General features: G+C 41.7%; 1 protein-coding gene across 10 annotated transcripts in view; it reads left to right on the forward strand.

The window, feature by feature from the left end:
• Nucleotides 1-19,914, forward strand: part of ENTPD5 (ectonucleoside triphosphate diphosphohydrolase 5 (inactive)) — a 50,067-nt gene extending 30,153 nt beyond the window's left edge. For all 10 annotated transcript variants that reach the window (XM_032344967.1, XM_032344975.1, XM_032344970.1 and 7 more), the window contains 11 exons: nucleotides 1,360-1,503; nucleotides 5,589-5,664; nucleotides 5,946-5,981; nucleotides 6,307-6,395; nucleotides 6,709-6,788; nucleotides 7,627-7,688; nucleotides 8,660-8,761; nucleotides 9,674-9,814; nucleotides 10,521-10,577; nucleotides 12,920-13,035; nucleotides 15,673-19,914. In XM_032344967.1, the coding sequence (XP_032200858.1) occupies nucleotides 1,360-1,503; nucleotides 5,589-5,664; nucleotides 5,946-5,981; nucleotides 6,307-6,395; nucleotides 6,709-6,788; nucleotides 7,627-7,688; nucleotides 8,660-8,761; nucleotides 9,674-9,814; nucleotides 10,521-10,577; nucleotides 12,920-13,035; nucleotides 15,673-15,759 (990 nt within the window). In that variant the 3' untranslated portion in view covers nucleotides 15,760-19,914. The remainder of the gene's footprint in view (nucleotides 1-1,359; nucleotides 1,504-5,588; nucleotides 5,665-5,945; nucleotides 5,982-6,306; nucleotides 6,396-6,708; nucleotides 6,789-7,626; nucleotides 7,689-8,659; nucleotides 8,762-9,673; nucleotides 9,815-10,520; nucleotides 10,578-12,919; nucleotides 13,036-15,672) is intronic.
• The last annotated feature ends 1,344 nt before the right edge of the window (nucleotides 19,915-21,258 follow it).

Genomic DNA, 21,258 nt, shown 5'->3' on the forward strand with positions numbered 1-21,258 from the left:
TTCTAGAGCTCGTTCCCTTTGTATTTACTGTTTAAGGTTTTGAGTGGAAGCTGTCAACTGCATTGATGAGTGAGGATGCAGGAGGTGGACATGGAGTTCTCTTTGAGTGTGAGGTATCAGCAGGGCGGTTGAGGCAACGTGGACCCAATGAACTTCGTTTCCAAGTACCCTGGTCTGGGACAGACCGTGCATGTCTGTACTCTGGAAATTAGGCAAAAAACTCATGAAAACAAAAATCTTTGTTATTAGAGGATGAATGGAGAGTTTTGTCGTCACTGTATTTCACATTCGAGCACCCATAATGTGCTACACCCACTGTGTCAGAGGCCACACTGAAATAGAACAAAGCAGAATATTGAAGTTTGGAAGCAAATGTGAAGGTATCGTTCTGTGTTATAAGCATAATCATTGACCAAAGGAAAACCTTATATTAAAAATGGCTTGGGGGAAAAAAAAATGGCTTGGGGGAAAAATACCTTGGGGCATCTGGCTGGCTCAGCTGGTAGAACATGCCTCAGAGGTTGTAGGTTTGAGCCCCATGTTGTGTGTAAAGATAACTTAAGAATATAGTCTAAGAAAAAGTGGCTTGAACTTGAAGAACTGAGAAGAAGTTTATTTTCTCAGCATACTGTTATGAAGTGGTAAATGCATCAGAAAATTAGGAGCTGTTGAAAGCAAACTACATTATCAGAAACTGATTTTGACATTTAGAGAAGATTGTGTTGTGGTTGCTAATAATTAGAATGATTTAGAGGCAGCCTGTTGTCAGATTAGATGTTCACTCAGGGAAACAGTGGATTTAAAATAATGGTTTTTAATTTCATAAATTGAGAATCTGCTATTACTCTGCGTGTAGATACTAGTGATGCAGATATGAACCTGACGTGTTCTGTATACCAGCATTTGTGTGGCAAGTACACACACTCTGCCTCATCTAATGCATTCACCGGTTTTCTAGTGGTCTGAGGTGTATCTCCCTCATATATATATATTTTTATATATATATGGAGGAAACGAAGCCCCTTTGTTAAGCCACAGGGCTAGCAAGCAAGCCTTCTGACTCCACATCCAGTGTTTTCTTTACTATACCTAACTTTCTGGCCTCAAGCTAATTTATGAGACACAAAATAACAGTTAAAATGACCATGCTATAACAGAATCATTTTTGTTATTACTCAATCAAAATTAAATGGATTTTCCCTCAAAGAAGCCTACTTCTCTGGGTTTCTTCTCCTCTAGAGCAGAGAGTGGTTGGAGCCCTCTGCTGCCTCACTCTTAATACCCCCAGAACATGTTAAGGGAAGAGACAAGTGCCCCTAAATGACTGTTCACTGGATGAGTAGGTCACCTCTCTTGAAGGGTGCTGAGACTGTTCAAGGACTCCTAGAGGTGGCGAAAGACTCAATCCCCCGAAGTCACTGGAAAAGAACCCCAGTGGTCCTGAAGGCAACAGCGGGACTGCGCTTACTGCCTGAACAGAAAGCCCAGGCTCTGCTTTTTGAGGTAACTTTTGAAGTTTTTTGCATCTTGGATGATTCTTTTTCCCCATGTGAATATTTTATTTGTGGGTTTTTAGCTCTTTAGTGTGTGACGGCTGCCTTCAGTATTCCACCATGGCTAAGGCGCTGGGGTAACTGTGCTCTTATTCTAGCTGCTTATTTACATATTTAACCATTGCTCTTGAATTTATACAGCTTTTCCTAAAGTTTAAAGGACTTTCTGTCCATGATATTCTTGATTCTCCTACCTTGTTAAAGCAGAATCACAAATTATGTTTAGCCCACTTTATTGAGGTAGAACTTAAAATTTGTATGTTTTAAGTGTACCATTAAATGAATTTTGACAGATATAGACGTTTCCTTATACCCCTTTGCACTCGTTTTTCCCTTCCCCTAAAGTCAGGCAACCACTGATCTGCTTACTACTGTTGTAGATTAGTTTTGCTTGTTCTTACATTTCATATAAATGTAATTACACAGTTTATGTTCCTTCATTTATGTGTTTTCTTTCTCTCAGCATAAAGTTTTTTTTTAAAGATTAAAAAAAAAAATCTTTAAAGATTTAAAGATTAAAAAAAAAAAATCTCCCTGCTGAGCAGGGAGCCTGATGTGGGGCTTGATCCCAGGACCCCAGGATCATGACCTGAGCTGAAGACAGACGCTTAATGACTGAGCCACACAGATGCCCCATCATAAAAATTTTTTTTAATTGAATTTTTTATTTTAATTCCAGTATAGTTAACATACAGTGTTATGCTAGTTTCAGGTGTATAATATAGTGATTCAGCAATTCTGAACATTACTCAGTGCTTATCGTGTTAAGTGCACCCTTAATCCCCATCACCTATTTCACCCATGCCCCCTCACCTCCCCTCTGGTAACCATCTGTTTGTTCTTTATAGTTAAGAGTGTGTTTTTCTGTTTGTCTCTTTGTTTTAGTTCTTAAATTCCACGTATGAGTAAGATATCATATGTTTTGTCTTTCTCTGACTTATTATGCTTAGCATTATACTCTAACTCCATCTATGTTGTTGCAAATGGCAAGATTTAATTCTTTATGGCTGAGTAATAGTCCATCATTTATATATACCACATCTTCTTTATCCATCATTTGTCAAAGGACACTTGGGCTACTTTTATAGTTGGCTATTGTAGATAATGCTGCAATAAACATAGGGGTGTTTGTATCCCTTTGAATCAGTGTTTTTTTGTATTTTGGGGGTAAATACCCAATAGTGCAATTACTGGATTGTAAGGTAGGGTTTTTTGTTTTTTTGGTTTTTGGGGTTTTTTTGTTTGGTTTTGGTTTTTTTTGAGGAACGCCCATACTGTTTTCCACAGTGGCTGTACCAGTTTGCATTCCCACCAACAGTGCATGAGTGTCCCCCCCCCTTTTTTACATCCTCCCCAACACTTGTTGTTTCTTGTGTTTTTTATTTTAGCCATTCGGACAGGTACAAGATGATATCTCATTGTAGTTTTGATTTGCATTTCCCTGATGATGAGAGTTGTTGAACATCTTTTCATATGTCTGTTAGCCATTTGTCCATTTCAACTTCTTGTTCAGATAAAAACTTTAAGTCAAAAGCTTTTTCTTTTTTTAATTTATTTATTTGACAGACAGAGATCACAAGTAGGCAGAGAGAGAGGGGGAGGAAGCAGGCTCCCCGCCGAACAGAGAGCCCGATGTGGGGCTCAATCCCAGAACCCTGGGATCATGACCTGAGCCGAAGGCAGAGGCTTTAACCCACTGAGCCACCCAGGTGCCCCAGTCAAAAGCTTTTTTAAACTCAAAATTTTTAACATTACTGAACATTTATTTTGCAAAAAAACTTGTAAACTAGTAAGATTTAAATTACATGTTGTGAAGAATATTTATAGGTGGGATCCCATTGTAACAAAAATCCCAGTTGGGATGCCTGGGTGGCTCCGTTGGCTGAGAGTCCAACTTTTGGTATTGGGTCAGCTCATGATCTCAGGGTCATAGGATCGAGCCCTGAGTAAGGCTCTGCACTCAGCTGGGAGTCTGCTCAAGATTCTTTCCTTTTCTCTCCCCCTCTGCCCCTCCCCATGTGTGTGTGCTCTCTCTCAAGTAAATAAATAAAGTCTTTTTTAAAAAAGAACAGCAAAAAATGATTATTATGTGTGCTAATTCAGAGCTCAAAATCCATTTTCCTGTGACTATCAGCACAGAGGGCTTAAGTCCCTTATCCAAGGACAAGCTGCCTACTGTGTCTGCATGAGAATCTGAATCCTGATTCCTCATTCATTTACTCATTTATTTAGCACATGAGTGCTTACTATGTACTGGCACCAGTGAAGTTCCTGGGGACATGCTGCAGGGAGCAAAAACTGACATCAGTCTATGTCCTGGAGAGCTTGCATTCTAGTTGTAAGCAGACAGAAATCAAAGAACTCACTATGAAGTATTTCAGGTACTGTAGGTGATATGGAGAAAGAAAAAAACAGGGAATGTCAGCTAGGGAGTGCTGGTGCTGGTGTGGAGGGATATTGCTTTAAACAGGATGGTCAGGAAAGACCTCACTGATTAGATGCATTTGATCAGAGACCTGAGAAGAATAAAGAAGCCAGCTATATAAGACATTTGTAGGAAGAATATTCCAGGCTAAAGAAATAGCAGGTGCAAAGGCTTAAAGCATGGAATGTGTGTGGTATGTTCAAAGAAGGGCATCCTGAAGGTCATTGCAGCTGAAGGGGAAGTGAGTGATGGAAGGGAAGTAGATGATGAGGTCAGAGAGACATGAGGGGTTTATCATGTAGGATCTTAAAGGCAAGGACTTTGGTTTTTTTTTTTTTTTTTCCCTAAGAAGGAAGTCACTGGAGGGTCTTGAGCTGAGAGGCAGGATATGACATCTGTTTTAAAAGCACCACTCTGGGGATGCCTGGATGGCTCGGTTGGTTAGGGGTCCAGCTCTTAGCTCAGGTCTTGATCTCGGGGTTGTGGGGTTGAGCTGGCCTTGGGCTCTGTGCTCAGTGTGGAGTCAGCTTGAGATTCTCTCCCTCTCCCCTTCCCCCACCAACACATGGGCACTCTCTCTCTCTCTCTAAAATAAATAAAAATAAATCTTAAAAAAAAAAAAAAAGTAAAGAAGCACCACTCTGGCTTCTGTATTAGGAATAAACTGTGGGCAGGGGGAGAAGAGTGGAGAGGGCAAGAGCGGAAAACTCTCTCACTGTGTTTATTCCTGTTTGCTCATCTGTTTTCGCTTTAAAAGCTTATTTATAGATCACTTGACTGGCTTTTCCTGGGTGAAACAGAGTCCAGAGGTCCTCACAGGAGGTGTTTCATCCTGTCAGGAATGAGAACAGCCAGCAGACCAGAGTTGTTCTGTTTGGAAAGTCTCCCCTGCCTCATGATAATCATATAAAAAAATAAGACATAACACCCATGTCATTGACCTTTATTTATGGAGAGTCAAGAGTGGGTGAGATGTCCATTCCCATCTTCTGAAACAGGATAAATAAATCTAGAACTGGGGTGTCTGTGGACTCTTGAGGCCTTAGCCGTGTGCCAGAATCTAACAGGGGCTGACAGCAGAGTACCCCAGCCTATGGACATGAGCCCCCTTTATGAGCACGGCCAAAGGCCTGAAGAATTTGGTGTGAAAGTAGAAGAAATGTTTCTGTAGCCTCAGGAGCTGCCCAGGCCCAACTCTTCTCTACCATCCGTTTATCTTGCCATCTAAGAAATCAAGTGGGAAAGGGTCCTCCTAGCTTCATGCCCAGGCAGTATTAATAAGGTATTTTTTTTTTAAATGACAGGATCCTGATTTGAGCTGGAGGGCGTCAAATATATGCCTTCTAAGTCTAGTTCACCTATACATTTCGATAGTTTGGTTGAGATTTATTTTAAAGTCAGAGGAATCCCTACGTTTTTTGTTTTTACAAGAAACCAGGAATGGCTTTTGTAGTTCTTTCTCTAGTTTTTTAGGGAAAACGAATGTTCTGCTAAAATTTTATCTAGGGAAATAAAGAGTGTAGTTTTTTAAGGCTTAATAAGATACAGCCAAAATATGGAAATCTTCTTTATTGCCTTGGGGAATCCAGAGTTTTTCCCTTTTTCTCTAGGTAAGAGAACTCTTCAAGAAGTCACCTTTCCTGGTACCAGATGACAGTGTTAGCATCATGGATGGATCTTATGAAGGTGGGAGAAGTGTTAATACATGTTCTGAGGGGAGAGGGCTAGAGTTAATAAAAGATGTGATTAAAAGAACTGGGAACAGGGATGAGGGTGTGGAAGTAAAAGGAACTAAACAAGGAGAAACAAATAAGCAAGGAGGAATGGGCTAAGAGGAAATGGAAGAATAGGGAAAAGGAAAATGTGTGTTTTAGACAAAATTTTAGAGAAAAAGAACAAGAATGAGGTCAGGGAAGATCAGAGGGGAATGCTCTGAGTTACAATATCTGTTTTTCTCTCTCTTTCAGGCATCTTAGCTTGGGTTACTGTGAATTTTCTGACAGGTAATATATTCTCAAGTTTATTCTAAGACGTTAACTGGGTTTCACACGGGGTCAAAGAGTAAATATCCTTGTTTGCTCGTATTGTGTTTAAAAAAAAAAAAAAAGAAAGGAAGAGTTAGGAAATTAATGTTTATAACCTGTCTTCAAGGCCTCAGCTGCCACAGGCGTCCTTATAGGTTAGCACACATAACAACCTTCGGGGCTGGGGAGCAGTGGAGTGTTTATGGACACCTGCCGAATGCAGGAGCAGGAGAGAGATTGCAGACAGAGGAGTGCTGGGCTGTCCCGGAAGCTGAAGATATTCAGAGCTGGCTCTCATTCACAGGTCAGCTGCATGGCCACAGCCGGGAGACTGTGGGGACCCTGGACCTGGGGGGGGCCTCCACCCAAATTACGTTCCTACCCCAGTTTGAGGTGAGTTGTTTACATGAAGGCCTGGTTAGCAGCCCACTTGGCAGGTATGTCACGGTGCCAAGAAAGTGGTGGCCCATTTTCAGACAGCAGCTCTGCCACAGATGGGTTGAGTGGAGTCTATTAATGACTGGGTATACTTCCCCTTGTCCCCTCACTATTCACGGTCCCTTTGATTTCTCCAGCCTTGTGAGATCAGCAGCTTAGTCTGTTTCTTTCATCTCTGATTTTTTGGGGGAAGGACAGGGATGGTGGTGGTAACATCTCCAGACATTTGCAGATATTAAATAGTCTTTTTGCTTTTTCCGATTTGCAGAAAACCCTGGAACAAACCCCTAGCGGCTACCTCACTTCATTTGAAATGTTTAACAGCACTTATAAGCTCTATACACACAGGTGAGGAGGGGGACAGAGCGGAGTAATATTTCCTGTTGTATGATTCTTCTAACTTTTCAAAGCATTTTCACATCTGTTATTGCATCTGACTAGCCTTTCAAAGTCTCTGCCAACCCCCAGAGGTCTGGTAACTGAAACCAAAGCCACTTACCGAAGCCCAGGGACCCAAGAGGTTTCTCCATTCTTGGTCTCAAAAGTATATAACTTAAGGAGTCAAAAGTTTTCTCTAGAGAGGGGTGCCTGGGTGGCTCACTCAGTTAAGCATCTGCCTTTGGCTCAGGTCATGATCCCAGGGCCCTGGGATTGAGCCCCAAGCAGGGTCCCTGCTCAGCAGGGAGTCCCACTTCTCTCTCTCCCTCTGTCGCTCCTGCCTTTCCCTTTCCCTCTCTGTCCCTCCCCCACGCTTCCCAAAATAAATAAACTTAAAAAAAAAAAGTTTTTTCTAGAGAGAGGACACTTGAAGGATCTTCAGCTAAAACTCGGTGCTACCTCCTTTTGAGTTTGTTTTCAGATGTTCAAAATTCATCCTTAGATTTGATCCCAGTGGGGCTGGAAGCTAAAATAATGAGAGCTTTTCTGGATATGGTTCCCAAGGTGAGACCCTAGAAAGTGTCACTGTCTCTGGCCTTTAAATCATAGGCATGGAAAGTTCTGGATGGCCTTGATCTGAACTGGATGGAGCTTACCATTTGTCCACACAAGTTGAAGAGGTCACAGAGAACAAGGCTTTCCTCCCTCCAGAGGGAGAGAATCCATACTGCTCTTGAAAGAGTTAGCTTTAGGCTGGGGAACTTCAGGAAATTTTCAGCATGAAATTAGTCAATCCTGTGTTTTACAGTTACTTGGGATTTGGACTGAAAGCTGCAAGACTCGCAACCCTGGGAGCCCTGGAAACAGAAGGTTCGTCTGGGTACCTGTGCTGGTTGGTGAGAGTGACCCCCATCCTCAGCTTGCCTTTCCTCTTCCTTGACGGTGATTCTGTGGATGAAAGGCTTCTGCTCATTTAGGTAGTATGTGTTGTATAATGGACATGATAGCAGATTCTTTTTCTACTTCGTGTTGCATTCTGTTGTTTTGGCATACATTATTAGCCATTTCTAGAACGAAATCTGTATGTAGGGCGAACACCTGTGACCAGGATGCTGCAGTGTGCAGAATTCAAAGCTCCAAGAGTGAATTTGGCAGTTTGCTCAGACCCTTAGTTGTACAGGGGCGGTGCAGCAAGCAGCGTCAGCCCACTTGCTAGGTGGGGTGACTGAGCAACTTTCTTCCTCTCTTCAGAGGTGGTCGAGCGGTTACAGGCAGATCGGGGTTCAGTCCCGCTTTGTGATTTGGGGCAAGTTAGCTAACCTTTCCCTTCCCTGTTCCTCACCTTATGAGAGATTTTGCATTTAATATACTTTTTACAGTGCCTGGCTCACAGTAAACTCTTACTGTGGTAATGATTATATAGCATTTCAGAGTTTACAAAACATCTCCAAATATATTTCATTTAAGCCTCACAATAACTAATGAGAAAAGTAGAACAGTATTTTTTCCCCTTTTTTTTGAGGCGGGAGGGAACTCATTACCTTATAGGTTTGGGATTTCTTTGAGACATGTTGAAAGCCATGGACCCCTCTGCCCAATGTACAGATGCACAAAAATCTATCTGTAGTTTCAGAGGGTTCACCAACCCCACAGAGCCTATCTGTGAACCCTGAGTTAAGAATTCCTGTCGTAGGATGAAGTCATGGAACTACCTATTTTTTGGTAATTCCTTTCAGCTTGATTGGCTTCTCGCTTGCATGCGTTGTGTGCGTGCGTGTGTCTCCACTCTCACGCACGCTCTCATATCCTTGCCTCTTACTTTGTGGTCTGGCTTCTTTCAGGGATTGATGGACACACTTTCCGAAGTGCCTGTCTACCAAGATGGCTGGAAGCAGAGTGGATCTTTGGGGGTGTGAAATACCAGTATGGTGGCAACAAAGAAGGCAAGTGATGTTTTTTCACTGGTTGAAATTATCTTTGCAGTAGAAGTCTGGAAAAGTTCCGTGGGCAATGTTTTCCAGAACTCAAGAGAAGCTTGTATTTTGCAGGGAGTCATTCCAGATAGATCTTGGTATGCCATAAAGGAATAATGTGAAATGACAGCAAACAAGGCAATTGTCCCTCTGTCCTGCTCTTTCCCTGCCCAAGTGCTATGCGGATCCATTAGTAACCTGTTCTCAACCTGGGCCTAATGCTTTAAGGGTCTCTGACTTCTGCAAGGAGAAACTCTATCTAGAAATTTTAAATTCTGTTAATATTTAGCTGCTTTTTTAAAAAGATATTTTATTTATTTATTTGAAAGAGACAGAAATAATGAGAGCAAGCGAGAAAGAGAGGGAAAAGCAGAATCCTCCCTGATGTGGGACTCGATCCCAGGACTTTAATATCATGACCTGACCCAAAGGCAGACACTGAACCAACTGAGCCACCCAGGTGCCCTTAATGTTTAGCTTTTTAAATTATAGTAACACTAAAAACTGAGACATTAGAAAGAATAATTCATCTTAGATATTATAAAAAGCAAAGACCTTAAAATCAAGGAAAAATCTCAGTGTTTCCAGTGAAGCCAGTGTTGAGACTTCTGGATGCTTCTCATAAATACCAAGGAACATGGGCCAGACAGCAGCTTGAAGCTGGATAAGACAATTTTTGGTGAACAGGTTCAGGAGGGAAGCTGCCATGGGGAAGCAGGTGCCTTTCATCCAGAGTGACAGGGCTGCGGAAGCTCGTTCATCTCTGTCAGCCCTTTGTCCTGAGCCTCCGTGTGCTGCTTTCCTTGATCCTCCTGGTGTCTCTTTGTTGGCTCCGGCAGCTTGCCTTAGCGAGCGCTCATTTTCCTCATGGTTCCCTGGCAGGGGAAATGGGCTTCGAGCCCTGCTATGCTGAAGTGCTGAGGGTGGTCCAAGGAAAACTTCACCAGCCAGACGAGGTCCGGAAGAGCTCCTTCTATGCTTTCTCTTACTATTACGATCGTGCTGTGGACACAGACATGATCGGTAAGTTTACTCCGGGAATCAGCCTGGGGAGGAGACTGGGCAGAGCTGTCCTGGGGAAGGGAAAGGGAGAAGAGGGGTATTTGAAATGCTTTGTCGTAAGGGATCTGACGGCTCTTCTCCGGTGCTGGCTGTTGAATGACATTAGCTGCTGCAGTGGAAGGGTCAATATGATTTAGAACCTTTTGCTAGAAAGTGGTGTAAAGAGATACATATGAAGTCTATTTTTTTTACATTTTTGTTGAGATATAATTGATATAAAATACAAATATTTAAATTGTATAATTTACTAAGTTTCGATGTAGGCATATACCATTAAGCCATCACCAAATTCAAAATAAGACATCCATTACCCCAAAAAGTTTCTTCCTCCCCCTTGATAACTTCTATTTCCTTATCACAATAGTAATGCTTTTTGTTAGCTCTGTGAATGTATGTATGCTCTGTGATGGCCTGAGACAGGAATTAATTTCCTATTTTCTGTTTTTATAGCAGGTCAGGTTTTTTATTGTGATTAAATATACATAGAATAATTATTAATAAAATAGACTACACAGATTATATTGTATGGCTGTGTCATGTTTGTTTAGCCAGTTCTGTAATGTTAGAAAATGCACTTTTGTTTTTTTTTCATTATTATGACTATCACTAGGATGAATTTCCTTGTTTCCTTGAAGGCTTTTTGACATGAGCTACTGTTTCATTGTAGATTATGAAACAGGGGGTGTTTTAAAAGTTGAAGATTTTGAAAGAAAAGCAAGGGAAGGTAAGTGCTAGTGGAAGCCATGAAGGCAAGTCTGTGCCTCTGTGCCTGTGAACTCCAGTGACTGAAAGTGACCCAGAGCACCGCAGTCGCAGAAAGCCTAGTTTCCCATTTTTGCCCAGAATTAAAAGCATTAAGTGGCATAAAAATCCACGGGAATACAAGAGGCTTTGGGGAGATTGTGAAAACCTTTTCTTCTTTTCTACAGTTCTTTCTTCCTTCCTTTTTTTTTCTATTATTGAAGTATAATTAAAATACAATGTTATATCTGTTTTAGGTATACAACATATAGGTTGGGCTATTCTGTACATTACCCAGTGTTTGCTGTAATAATATAGTCACTGTCTGTCTCCATACAACATTGTTGCAGTACACCTGGTGGTGTACTTCTTATCCCTGTGACTTACTTATTTTACAGCTGGAAGTTTTTACCTCTTAATTTCCTTCACCTGTTTGTCGCATCCCCCTATCCATCTCCCCTCTGACAACCACCAGTTCTATTAAAGAGTCTGTTTTTTTCTTTGTTTGTTCATTTGTTTTTTGGGGGAGGATTCCATGTATAAATGAAATCATATGGTAGTTGTCTTTGTCTGTCTAACTGAATTTCAGCATAACACCCTCTAGATCCATTCACATCATAACAAATGACAATGTACCATTCTTTGTTATGGCTGAGTAATATTCCAGTGTGTGTGTGTGTGTGTGTGTGTGTGTGTATTATGAATACATATATATAGAAGATGTGTGTGTGCACATAATAGTGTATGTATAATGTACATTGTGTACGTATATTATTATGTATACATACACACGCACCCCATCCTTATCCATCATCTATCAGTGGGCACTTGGGCTGCTTCCATAATTTGGCTCTTCTAAATAGTGTAATAAGCCCAGGGGTGTTTATATCTTTTTGAATTACTGTTTTCATTTTCTTGGGGTAGTAGGCAGTAGTAGAACTACCGGATCACACGGTATTTGTTTTTAATTTTTTTTTTAAAAGATTTTATTTGTTTATTTGACAGAGATCACAAGTAGGCAGAGAGGCAGGCAGAGAGAGAGAGAGAGGGAAGCAGGCTCCCTCCTGAGCAGAGAGCCCGATGCGGGGCTCGATCCCAGGACCCTGAGATCATGACCTGAGCTGAAGGCAGCGGCTCAACCCACTGAGCCACCCAGGCGCCCTGTTTTTAATTTTTTGAGGATCCTCTGTACTCTTACCCATAGGCTGCACCAGTTTGCACGTCACAGGGGCCTTTTTCTCCACATCTTCACCAGCACTTGTTATTTCTTTTCTGTTTGACACTAGACATTCCGATGGGTGTGAGGTGATCCCTTATTGTGGTTCTGATTTGCATCCCCTGATGATGAGTGATGCTGAGCTTCTTTGCCTGTGTCTGTTGGGTGCTGTAAGTTTGCTGTGGAAAAATGTCTATTCAGGTCCTTCGCCCATTTTTTTTTCAAATACTTTAGTAAAGATTTATTTCCTACAGTGGATAGTATCAGCAAATTGTACTTTTGTGTACAATTCACATATTGCATGAAATATTAAAACAAAAAAAAATTTTACTTTTTTAATATTTTTTTTGCAGAGAAGGAGGGAGGGGGAGAGAGACAGAGGCAGGGAAGAAGCGGGAAGAGAGGGAGGGGCACAGGACGATGGGGAGAGAGAGAATCCGCAGGAGGCTCCGTGCCCGGTGCAGAGCCCAATGCGGGGCCCGAGCTTAACAACCCTGAGATGGCTCAGACGCTTAAGCGTCTGCCTTCAGCTCAGTTTCATGATCGCAGAGTCCTGGGATCGAGTCCCGTGTCCGGCTCTTGCTCGTCAGAGAGCCTGCTTCTCCCTCTACCTGCCACTCTCCCTGCTTGTGCCCTCTTCCTCTCTGATAAATAAATAAATAAAATTTTAAAAATATATAGGGGCGGGGTGCCTGGGTGGCTCAGTCCTTGAGCATCTGCCTGCACCTCAGGTCGTGATCCCAGGGTCCTGGCATCAAGCCCCGCATCCTGCTCCCTGCTCAGCAGGAAGCCTGCTTCTCCCTCTCCCAAGTCCCCTGCTTGTGTTCCCTCTCTTGCTGTGTCTCTCTCTGTCAAAGAAATAAATAAAATCTTAAAAGATTTTAAAAATAAATTAAAAACTAAGTAAACTATGATCCATTTGAGGGGGTGAGATGGAATATATGCAAGAGGCTCCGTCAGTGCACACAGCTCCAGTCTCCACGACTCTCGGGCGTCAACCACGTGGAGAATTCTGCTTTGCTTATCCTAAGTCTCTAGTGAGAGAAAATCGTACACCTGCCACCTGGTGGCAAACTTAAATTCTATTCTTCACTCTCCCTCCCTTTCAGTGTGTGATAACTTGGAAAACTTCACCTCGGGCAGTCCGTTCCTGTGCATGGATCTCAGTTACATCACAGCCCTGTTGAAGGATGGCTTTGGCTTTGTAGACAGCACTGTCTTACAGGTAAGAGAGGATCATAAAACAGTCCTGACTTGGGAATTAGGAAAAGCACTTGTGTGGTAATCAGAGTAGCTGCAGGCGGAATTATGCGGGCTGTGGGCGAGGGGCTGTGCAAGACATCATGAATGTGGGAAATTAGCTTGATGCAATGGTAGCGTCTAAGTATATTTCCAGGCAAGCTATCCTAGGGGTCACAGAGCAGAAGGCTTGCATCCCGAATTAAGGGGCCCAAGTCACATGGTTTATTAAAGCAAGTTCAGAGGGCAAGGGCAAGAAGCACAGGGAAGGCAGTGGGGCTAGGAACACACAGGATAGGGTACAGGCATGTTGGAAGTGCCGGACTCTTAAACCCTGGGTTCATATTTCCTGCCTCTCTCTGTTGCTGACAGTATGGTTGTAAGTACTAGAGCTGATCAAGGGGACCCAGGGACAGGAGATGCCTGTGGCTGTCACATAAATTTGTTCAGTTTGGAGAGGCACAGGGACAGGTACACTGGCTGGTAGCATGCGTGCGCTCATTAGCCCGTCAGATGGTTTTATTTGACCGAGGACAAAAGGGTGTCCTCCGTGAGTGGGTTATTCCAGTTCTCATTGGCGTTGAATGCCTTGTGTATATGTAGTATGTCTTACTTTATATGTGCCGCATATATTCGGTGTCTCTTGAATCGTGGGTCCCTCTTTGTCTTCCTTTTCCATCCACTTGTGCACGCTCCGCTTTGTCTGTAGGAAAACATCTTTTCATGTTTCATCCATCCCATGGACTTTCTTTTCTCCTGTACCGTAGTGGAATGACTGTACGTTATGGTTACAAGATAATTAAGATAAAAAATCTTGTCCTCAAGTAGCATATAGTCTATTAGAAGAGATGTGACAAAAATAGAAGTATGGCACAGGCAACTTTGAACTTTGCACTAAAGGTATTTGGATTTAACGCGTTGCATCTGACAGGAATATCAACATTTAAGGTGCTTACCAAAGAATTACTTGCCAGAAGAGTCAGTATCACGAAGTATTTAAAGGATGACTCCATTGTCCATCAAATCTGGGCTCACGTTCTGTGTCTGCAAGCTTACCACCTCTGTAACCTAAGTGATTTACTTCCCCTCTCTAACTTTTAGGTTTCTCATCCAAACTTAGGGATCTTTACCTATTTCCTAGGGCTGTTATAAAAATTGAGATACTGTATGTAAGGCAAAATGCCTGGCACATAGAAAGTTATTAATATTGGTATTATCAGTGTAGGCATTTCACACCAGTTGGGGATAGATTTGTGGGTAAGAAAGGTTATCCTAAGTCCTTAATACATACAAAGTTAACTTCCTCTACTTAAGGATCAACAATAACCGTGTCATTTATTTATTTATTTTTTAAACAGATTTTATTTATTTGACAGAGAAATCACAAATAGGCAGAGAGGGAGGCAGAGAGAGAGAGAGAGGAAGAAGCAGGCTCCCTGCAGAGCAGAGAGCCTGATGTGGGACTTGATCCCAGGACCCTAAGATCATGACCTGAGCCGAAGACAGAGGCTCAACCCACTGAGCCACCCAGGCGCCCTAACCGTGTCATTTAAAGACAGTTTTCTGTCATTTCCAGTGCTGCCATCCTTTTAGTCTTTGTTATTTCAATGGTGGCAGAATTAAATTCAGTGACAGGCATTTCTCTGGCCCAGAGGCCACTTTATTTCAGCTTCTTCACCCTTGGGCCAGCAGCCCAGGCCTGAGGGCAGAGGAGCATTGGGGGCTGTGGGGGGCACTCCCAATCTTACTCACATGTCACAAACTAAATCTCAAGGTGGTGGTTCACTGCCTTTCTTCCCAGTTTTTGGCATAGTGCCTAGTATAGATTTCATCAGGTCAACACAGAAGCAGAAGTATTGTATCATAAGAAATTAGTCCTAGAAAGAAAGACTAAATCCAGTTCACTGATTTCCAGACTCTTTCGTGTGTGGTGTTATCAGTGGTGACATCACTGTTCAACAGAAGCTTCCACAGAAGGCCAGTAAAGCTGATCAAAGTTTTGCTGTCTGGTGGAAGCAGAGAAAGGGGGCCTGGAACTCCTTTAGCATTTGGCCTTCCTTGCTCTTTCAAAGCACTTCCAAGAATTCCTAAGATTCTAAAGAAAACAGTTTGATAAATACTAATCTAATCTGTTTGTTACATAGTAGAGGAAATCAGGTCTAAACACTTGCCGGAAGTCACTGAACTAACTGAGGCACAACCTGGCTAGAATGCCTTAAATGCCTTGATTGGTTATTAATTAGTGCTTAAGAAATTTTGGTTATTTACAGAGTATGAATTGAGAAGTTTGGTATGTTCTTTGCTACCTCTAAATCTATTCCCAGTTCCTCATGTATTCAGTTCTGGGGTAGGGAAAGAATTCAGAAGCCTCTGTCAAGAAGGTCTGGGTGAGACCCCTTCCTGGGCCAGAATTTTCAGAGATCAGATTGGCAGGTGTAAGCCACGGCAGGAGGGAAACTGTTACACTGTGGGTAGTGGGAAGCCTCCCAAGACAGGCTACCCCAAATTTTACCTTGGTTTGGCCATGTGGATGATCTTTGTAGATACTCTCTGCCTGTGTCATGTTTGCTAGAGCTGAAAATCGATGCAGATGTGAACTTTTTTTTTTTTTCCTCCTCAACAGCTCTCAAAGAAAGTGAACAACATAGAGACAGGCTGGGCCTTGGGGGCCACCTTCCACCTGCTGCAGTCCCTGGGCATCTCTCACTGAGGCCACGCCCTTCTTCTGAGGACTGCATTCTCCAACAACCTTTCTAAAAGTAGGAGAAAGGACTCAGTCATGTTCTGAGCCAGTCTGAGGATAGCCTGGCCTGAAGCCCCGCAGCTGGATTCATCAGGTAGAAGGGGCTTTTGGACGCAAGTCTTGCCCTTGAGTCTAGAGATTTGGGACTCATTAAGTTTATACATTTAATGTGAACTGTTGACCTAACCACTCTGCTTGCACAGCTGGCACCAGAATCTAAAGCTTTGAGATTCTTCGTGTGTCACAAAGCCAAAAGCGCTTTGGAACTTAACCTTGGAGAGCCTAGGGACAGATCCTTGGGAACCAAAGAAAAATCTCATTTCAACCCTTTGAGTGCCTCATTCCTTTGAACATACTCTATTTCCTCTCCCATGTTAAACTAAGCCCACTGACTGCAACCTCATGTGATGTCAACACCAGTATTTTTCTCCTCCTCGTACACATCGCTGTGCCCCGCCTTTATTTACACCCAGCTCCCCTAAAAAAGAGAAAGAAGAAAATACCTGCTTTTGCTTTTCATGTGTAACTCAAGGGGGGAAAAGGTAATGAATCTGAAATTATGTGATCCTGCTTTCTGCCATTTCCAGCCAGACAGCTGAGAGGCAGCCTAAATCTTGGCCAGACGGGAGGGCAGCTCCTAGCTGTGCAGACCCCATCTTAGAAACGGAGGACAGCCAGTCTCTAAGGACAAGGTTTGGGAGGGGTGGCTTCCTTGAATAGACCACCCTCTTTAATCAACTTTTAATCGACACCCTGCGATTAACTACCACATCCAACTTCACAGGACTGTGTGTGTGTTCAGCGCCCATACTTCCTCCCAAGCTAATGCATTTAATTTCTCATCCTAAATGTGTTTTCTTTGTATTTCTAAGATCTGGCCTCTAGATTTTGGTCACAGCTCCTTTCAGGTTGTCCTTTTATTCTCCATTATTTAGCAGTACCTCTTACTGCCCTGGTGCTGATCATTTTAGCTAACTTCCTGTAAATTGTTTGCCTAGTTCCACAGTTTCTGAGATCCTTCTTGGTGGTACCTAACATTTGATTTGGTTGGACATTTGGGCCCACATCAGTACGGTGGATTTTCTTTCTGAGTTTGAGTGTTCAGAACTCTTGATTCTATGAATTATTTTCCCTGAAAGTCATTATCTTGTATATATATATATTTTTTAACATGACCATTATCTGCTGCTTCTCTACCCACTCGAGTGCTCTTGGACTTGAAAGATCTTTCTAAAATCTGTCTCTTTTGCCTTGGCTCCTTGCCTCCAGCTTTTTCCCAATACAGTTTATATAAATCTCCCCAAACTTGTAGCCTTCACAGTAGACTCTTTCAGATCCTTCAGAAAAGATGGTAATATACCTGGCCCGCACATCAGCTCCTGGGGAACCTTATTTTTTAGTCTTTCCATTGAGTCAGTATTTGACATCTGGTATGTGCAAGTAACTAGGCAAATTTCCATATCTTCATCCCCCAAATTTTAGTTATTTTTAAATACATTGTGGAATTTCTTCAGATTTTTCCAACTTTTACTATACTGAGGTCACCTTTAATGCCTGTTGTCTTTCTCAAAAATGCTACATAATGAAATAATAGAATCTTTAGGATTAGGAACAGCCAAAGTTCAAACCCAATCTTATGCCCATTGAAGAATTCCCTCAACATATCTGACTGGTTATCATTCAGCTGCTGTTTAGGGATGTGTTCAGAAGCTCACTCCGTTTTTAGACTACACTGATGTTTAAAAGAAAATCCCCTTTATATTGAGCTCAAATTACCTATCCTCTCAGTGGTCTTAGTTCTGCTGTAATCCCTCCTTCCACAGCCTTTCAGTCCTTTGAGAAAGCTCCCAAGTCCTTTATGTCTCTTCTTTAACATACCATATGGCTTCTAGACCCATCTTTATCCAAAAAAATAGGGTGTTAGAACTAGTCATCATACACTAAATGTTGTTTCATATGATCAGGGAGAGAGACCGTTTCCTCTAGTAGAAACCAACTTGTTTTCCGAGAGATAAACTGTGTTCACTGGACTCGTCCAGCTTGATGGGCCCAGAGAGCTAAGATCCCATGGCGTTTACCAGCACAGCTTGTCTCCGAAGCCTGTGAACACGGGCCGGGTACTGTTCGGCAACTCCTTTGACCATCCCCGGTACCTTCAGAATTCTTGGGTAGATGCAGTAAAATTCCAGAAGTGTATCTACATATATTCTGATTATCTTGATGAGAATATCTAGAGAATTAATTTATCCATTTTAGGAGCAGTTTGGAATGAGAATTTTTATTACTTAGAAAAACCAATTTTTCTATAATTATCCTTATTTCCCCTTAGTGTACCTTTTGGGCCTCTTGTTAAGGGGTCCTACAGAATCTAATATTGCTGGTTGTTCCCTCTCTATAAATGTGTTTTTAATGTTTCTAATATTAAGGACATGGCCAGGCACGAGCGGATGTTCTGTGTTTGTTACCATCACTATTGTATGAAGAACATCCTCTGTGGGTCGTGGAGGTCCTTGCAAAGTGTGCCTTAAATTCTTCCTGTCTTGCCGGATTTGGTTCGCGTACTTGCAGAGTCCATGATATCCCTACCTGGGTGGACTACCTTTCTATATTTTGTTTAAAATGACCTTTTTTTCCCCTACAGTGACCTTTCTGGACTCTGCCTGTACTCACATGGCTTTTCACGGTAATTGCCCTATTCCGTCTGGGCACATTTCTCCTGAGATCCCAGGAAGGTTCATGCTGTCACTTTTTTAGCATCTTAAAAATATTCTGCTTTTGCCTGTAAAGCTACCCCTGTGGTAACAGATTTCTCATTCCTTCAAAAATTATTCTAAAAATAGCTTAGTTTAGCCCAAAAGCAGACTGTTTCTTCTCATTTCATCTTCAAATCAGACTTTTGGGCAAGGTGTTTTTTACAGTGTACAAATCCAGTGGATGCACAAATCTCTTTAAAAGGATTCTCTAGTACTGTGAAGTGAGGTTTTTCAAAAACCCAAAGCAAGATACCCCTTCCCTTGCAAGTCAGCCACCCGTCTGCAACCATACGTGAACAGATTCTGCTGCTAATTGAATTTCCTTTTTGACCTGGTTCCTTTTGTCAGACCTGTGCAATTAAATTATTTATTGTTTTATTACAGAACAGCCAATAGTGTCCCAGAGAGAAACCATAAATAAAATTGAAACCTGGTGCTGTGATAAGGAAATAATTAACATTAATAAGATTTCTTTTTCAGAAAGTCCCGTGCGCACCTTTAACAAAGGTTAAAGTAATTTATGTTTCATCTGCATTGCGTTAGGAATTTTAAAACAGCAATTTTAACAAAAATGCATGAATTTGGTATTTTTAATTTTTATCTTCATTAGAAGGCAATTGTGTAAGTTTATGACTGGCATTAAAAAGAATTACATAAATCTTTTTTTATTATATAAGTTCCTGGTGTACAGCTTTATAATTTAACATCCGTATACACTACAAATGATCACCACTACAAATCTAGTCATCAAACAGTTGACCTCCTCCTCCTCTGGTAACCACTAGTCTGTTTTCTGTGAGGTGGTTTTTTGTTTTTTGTTTTGTTTTTGTTTTATTTTGTTTGTCCTTTTGTTGAGATTCCCCATGTAAGTGAAACTGACTTTTCTCTACTACATGTGATCTTTGGCTTCTTTGTGGTGGGTTAATTGCTTTGATATGTGTGGGTTTATTTCTGGACGCTCAGTTCTGTTCCATTTGATCTCTGTCTGTTTTTGTACCATACTGTTTTAGGTACTACACCTTTGTAGTCTAGTTTGAAATTAGGGAGTGTGACATCTTTGTTCTTCTTTCTCAAGACTGCTTTGGCTATTCGGGATTTAATGTGGTTCCACACAGAGTGAAGAATCATTTGTTCTAATTCTGTGTCCTATGCTGTTGGAATTTAGAGAACTACTGCATGGAGTCTAGAGATTGCTTTGGGTAATGTGGAGTTTTTAGTAATATTATTCCAACCCATAAGCACAGACTAGCTTTCCATTTGTGTGTTCAGTTCCTCAGTGTCTTTGCTGTTTAAGCATCCAGATCTTTCACCTCATTGATTACATTTATTTATAGGTATTTTACTCTTTGTGATACAATTGTAAATGGAATTGTTTCTTTCTTTTTTTTTTTTTTTTAAGATTTTATTTATTTATTTGACAGAGATCACAAGTAGGTAGAGAGGCAGGCAGAGAGGAGGAAGCAGGTTCCCCCCCAAGCAGAGAGCCCGATGCGGGGCTCGATCCCAGGACCCTGAGATCATGACCGGAGCTGCAGGAAGAGGCTTTAACCCACTGAGCCACCCAGGCTCATTTTGTTTTTTAAATGGGATTGTTTTCTTAACTTCTGGCGCTTTGTTCTTACTGTTTGGAAACACTAGTTTGGAAACACCAGTTTCAGTGTATTAATTTTATATCCTGTAACTTTACTGAATTTATTTTTAGTACCGACAGTTTTTTGATGGAGTCTTTAGGGCTTTCTATATACAGTATCATGTCATCTGTAAATAGTGAGTTTTACTTCCTGACTTGGCTGCTTTTTATTTGTCTTTCTTGCCTAATTTCTGTAGCTGGGACCGACAGTACTATGACGGATAAAAGAGGTGAGAATGGGCATTCTTGTCTTGTTCCTGTTCTTAAGATGAAAGGCTTTCAGCTTTGTACCTTTAAGTATGATGCTAGCTAAAGGTTTGTCATATATGGCCTGTATTATGTTGAAGTACATTCCCCATTCCCTAATATGCCCACTTTGTTGAGAATTTTTAGCATAAATGGATATTGAATTTTGTCAGATGATTTTGTACATCTATTAAGATGATAAAATGACTTGTCTTTCCTTCTGTTAACCTATATAATTGATTTCCGTAGGTTGAACTGTCCTTGCGTCCCTGGAGTAACTTAATTATGGTGTATGATCCTTTTTTTTTTTTTTTTAAAGATTTTATTTATTTGACCCAGAGAGAGATATCACAAGTAGGCAGAGGCAGGCAGAGAGAAAGGGGGGGAGGCAGGCTCCCTGCTGAGCGGAGAGCCTGATGCGGAGCCCAATGCAGGGCTCGATCCCAGGACCCTTGAGACCATGACCTGAGCTGAAGGCAGAGGCTTTAACCCACTGAACCACCCAGGTGCCCCTCTATGATCCTTTTTAATGTATTATTAGATTTGTTAATATTTTGTTGAGGAGGACTTTTGCATCTGTGTTCATCAAGGATGAACCTATAAATTTTGGCCTATAAATTGTGGTATCTTTGCCTGGTTTTGGTTATGAGAGTAATACTGGCCTTATACATTGCATTTGGAAGCTAATCCTTCTCTTTTGGAAGATTGTGAGAGGTATTAAATCTTCCTTAAAAGTTTGGTAGAATTTGCCAGGGAAGCTGTTTCTAGACTTTGGTTTATTGGGAAATTTTTAATTTACGGTTTCAAATTTCCTTACTAGTAATCAGTCTATTCATA

This window comes from Mustela erminea, chromosome 5, assembly GCF_009829155.1.
Source record: "Mustela erminea isolate mMusErm1 chromosome 5, mMusErm1.Pri, whole genome shotgun sequence".
In the NCBI taxonomy this organism is placed as follows: domain Eukaryota; kingdom Metazoa; phylum Chordata; class Mammalia; order Carnivora; family Mustelidae; genus Mustela; species Mustela erminea.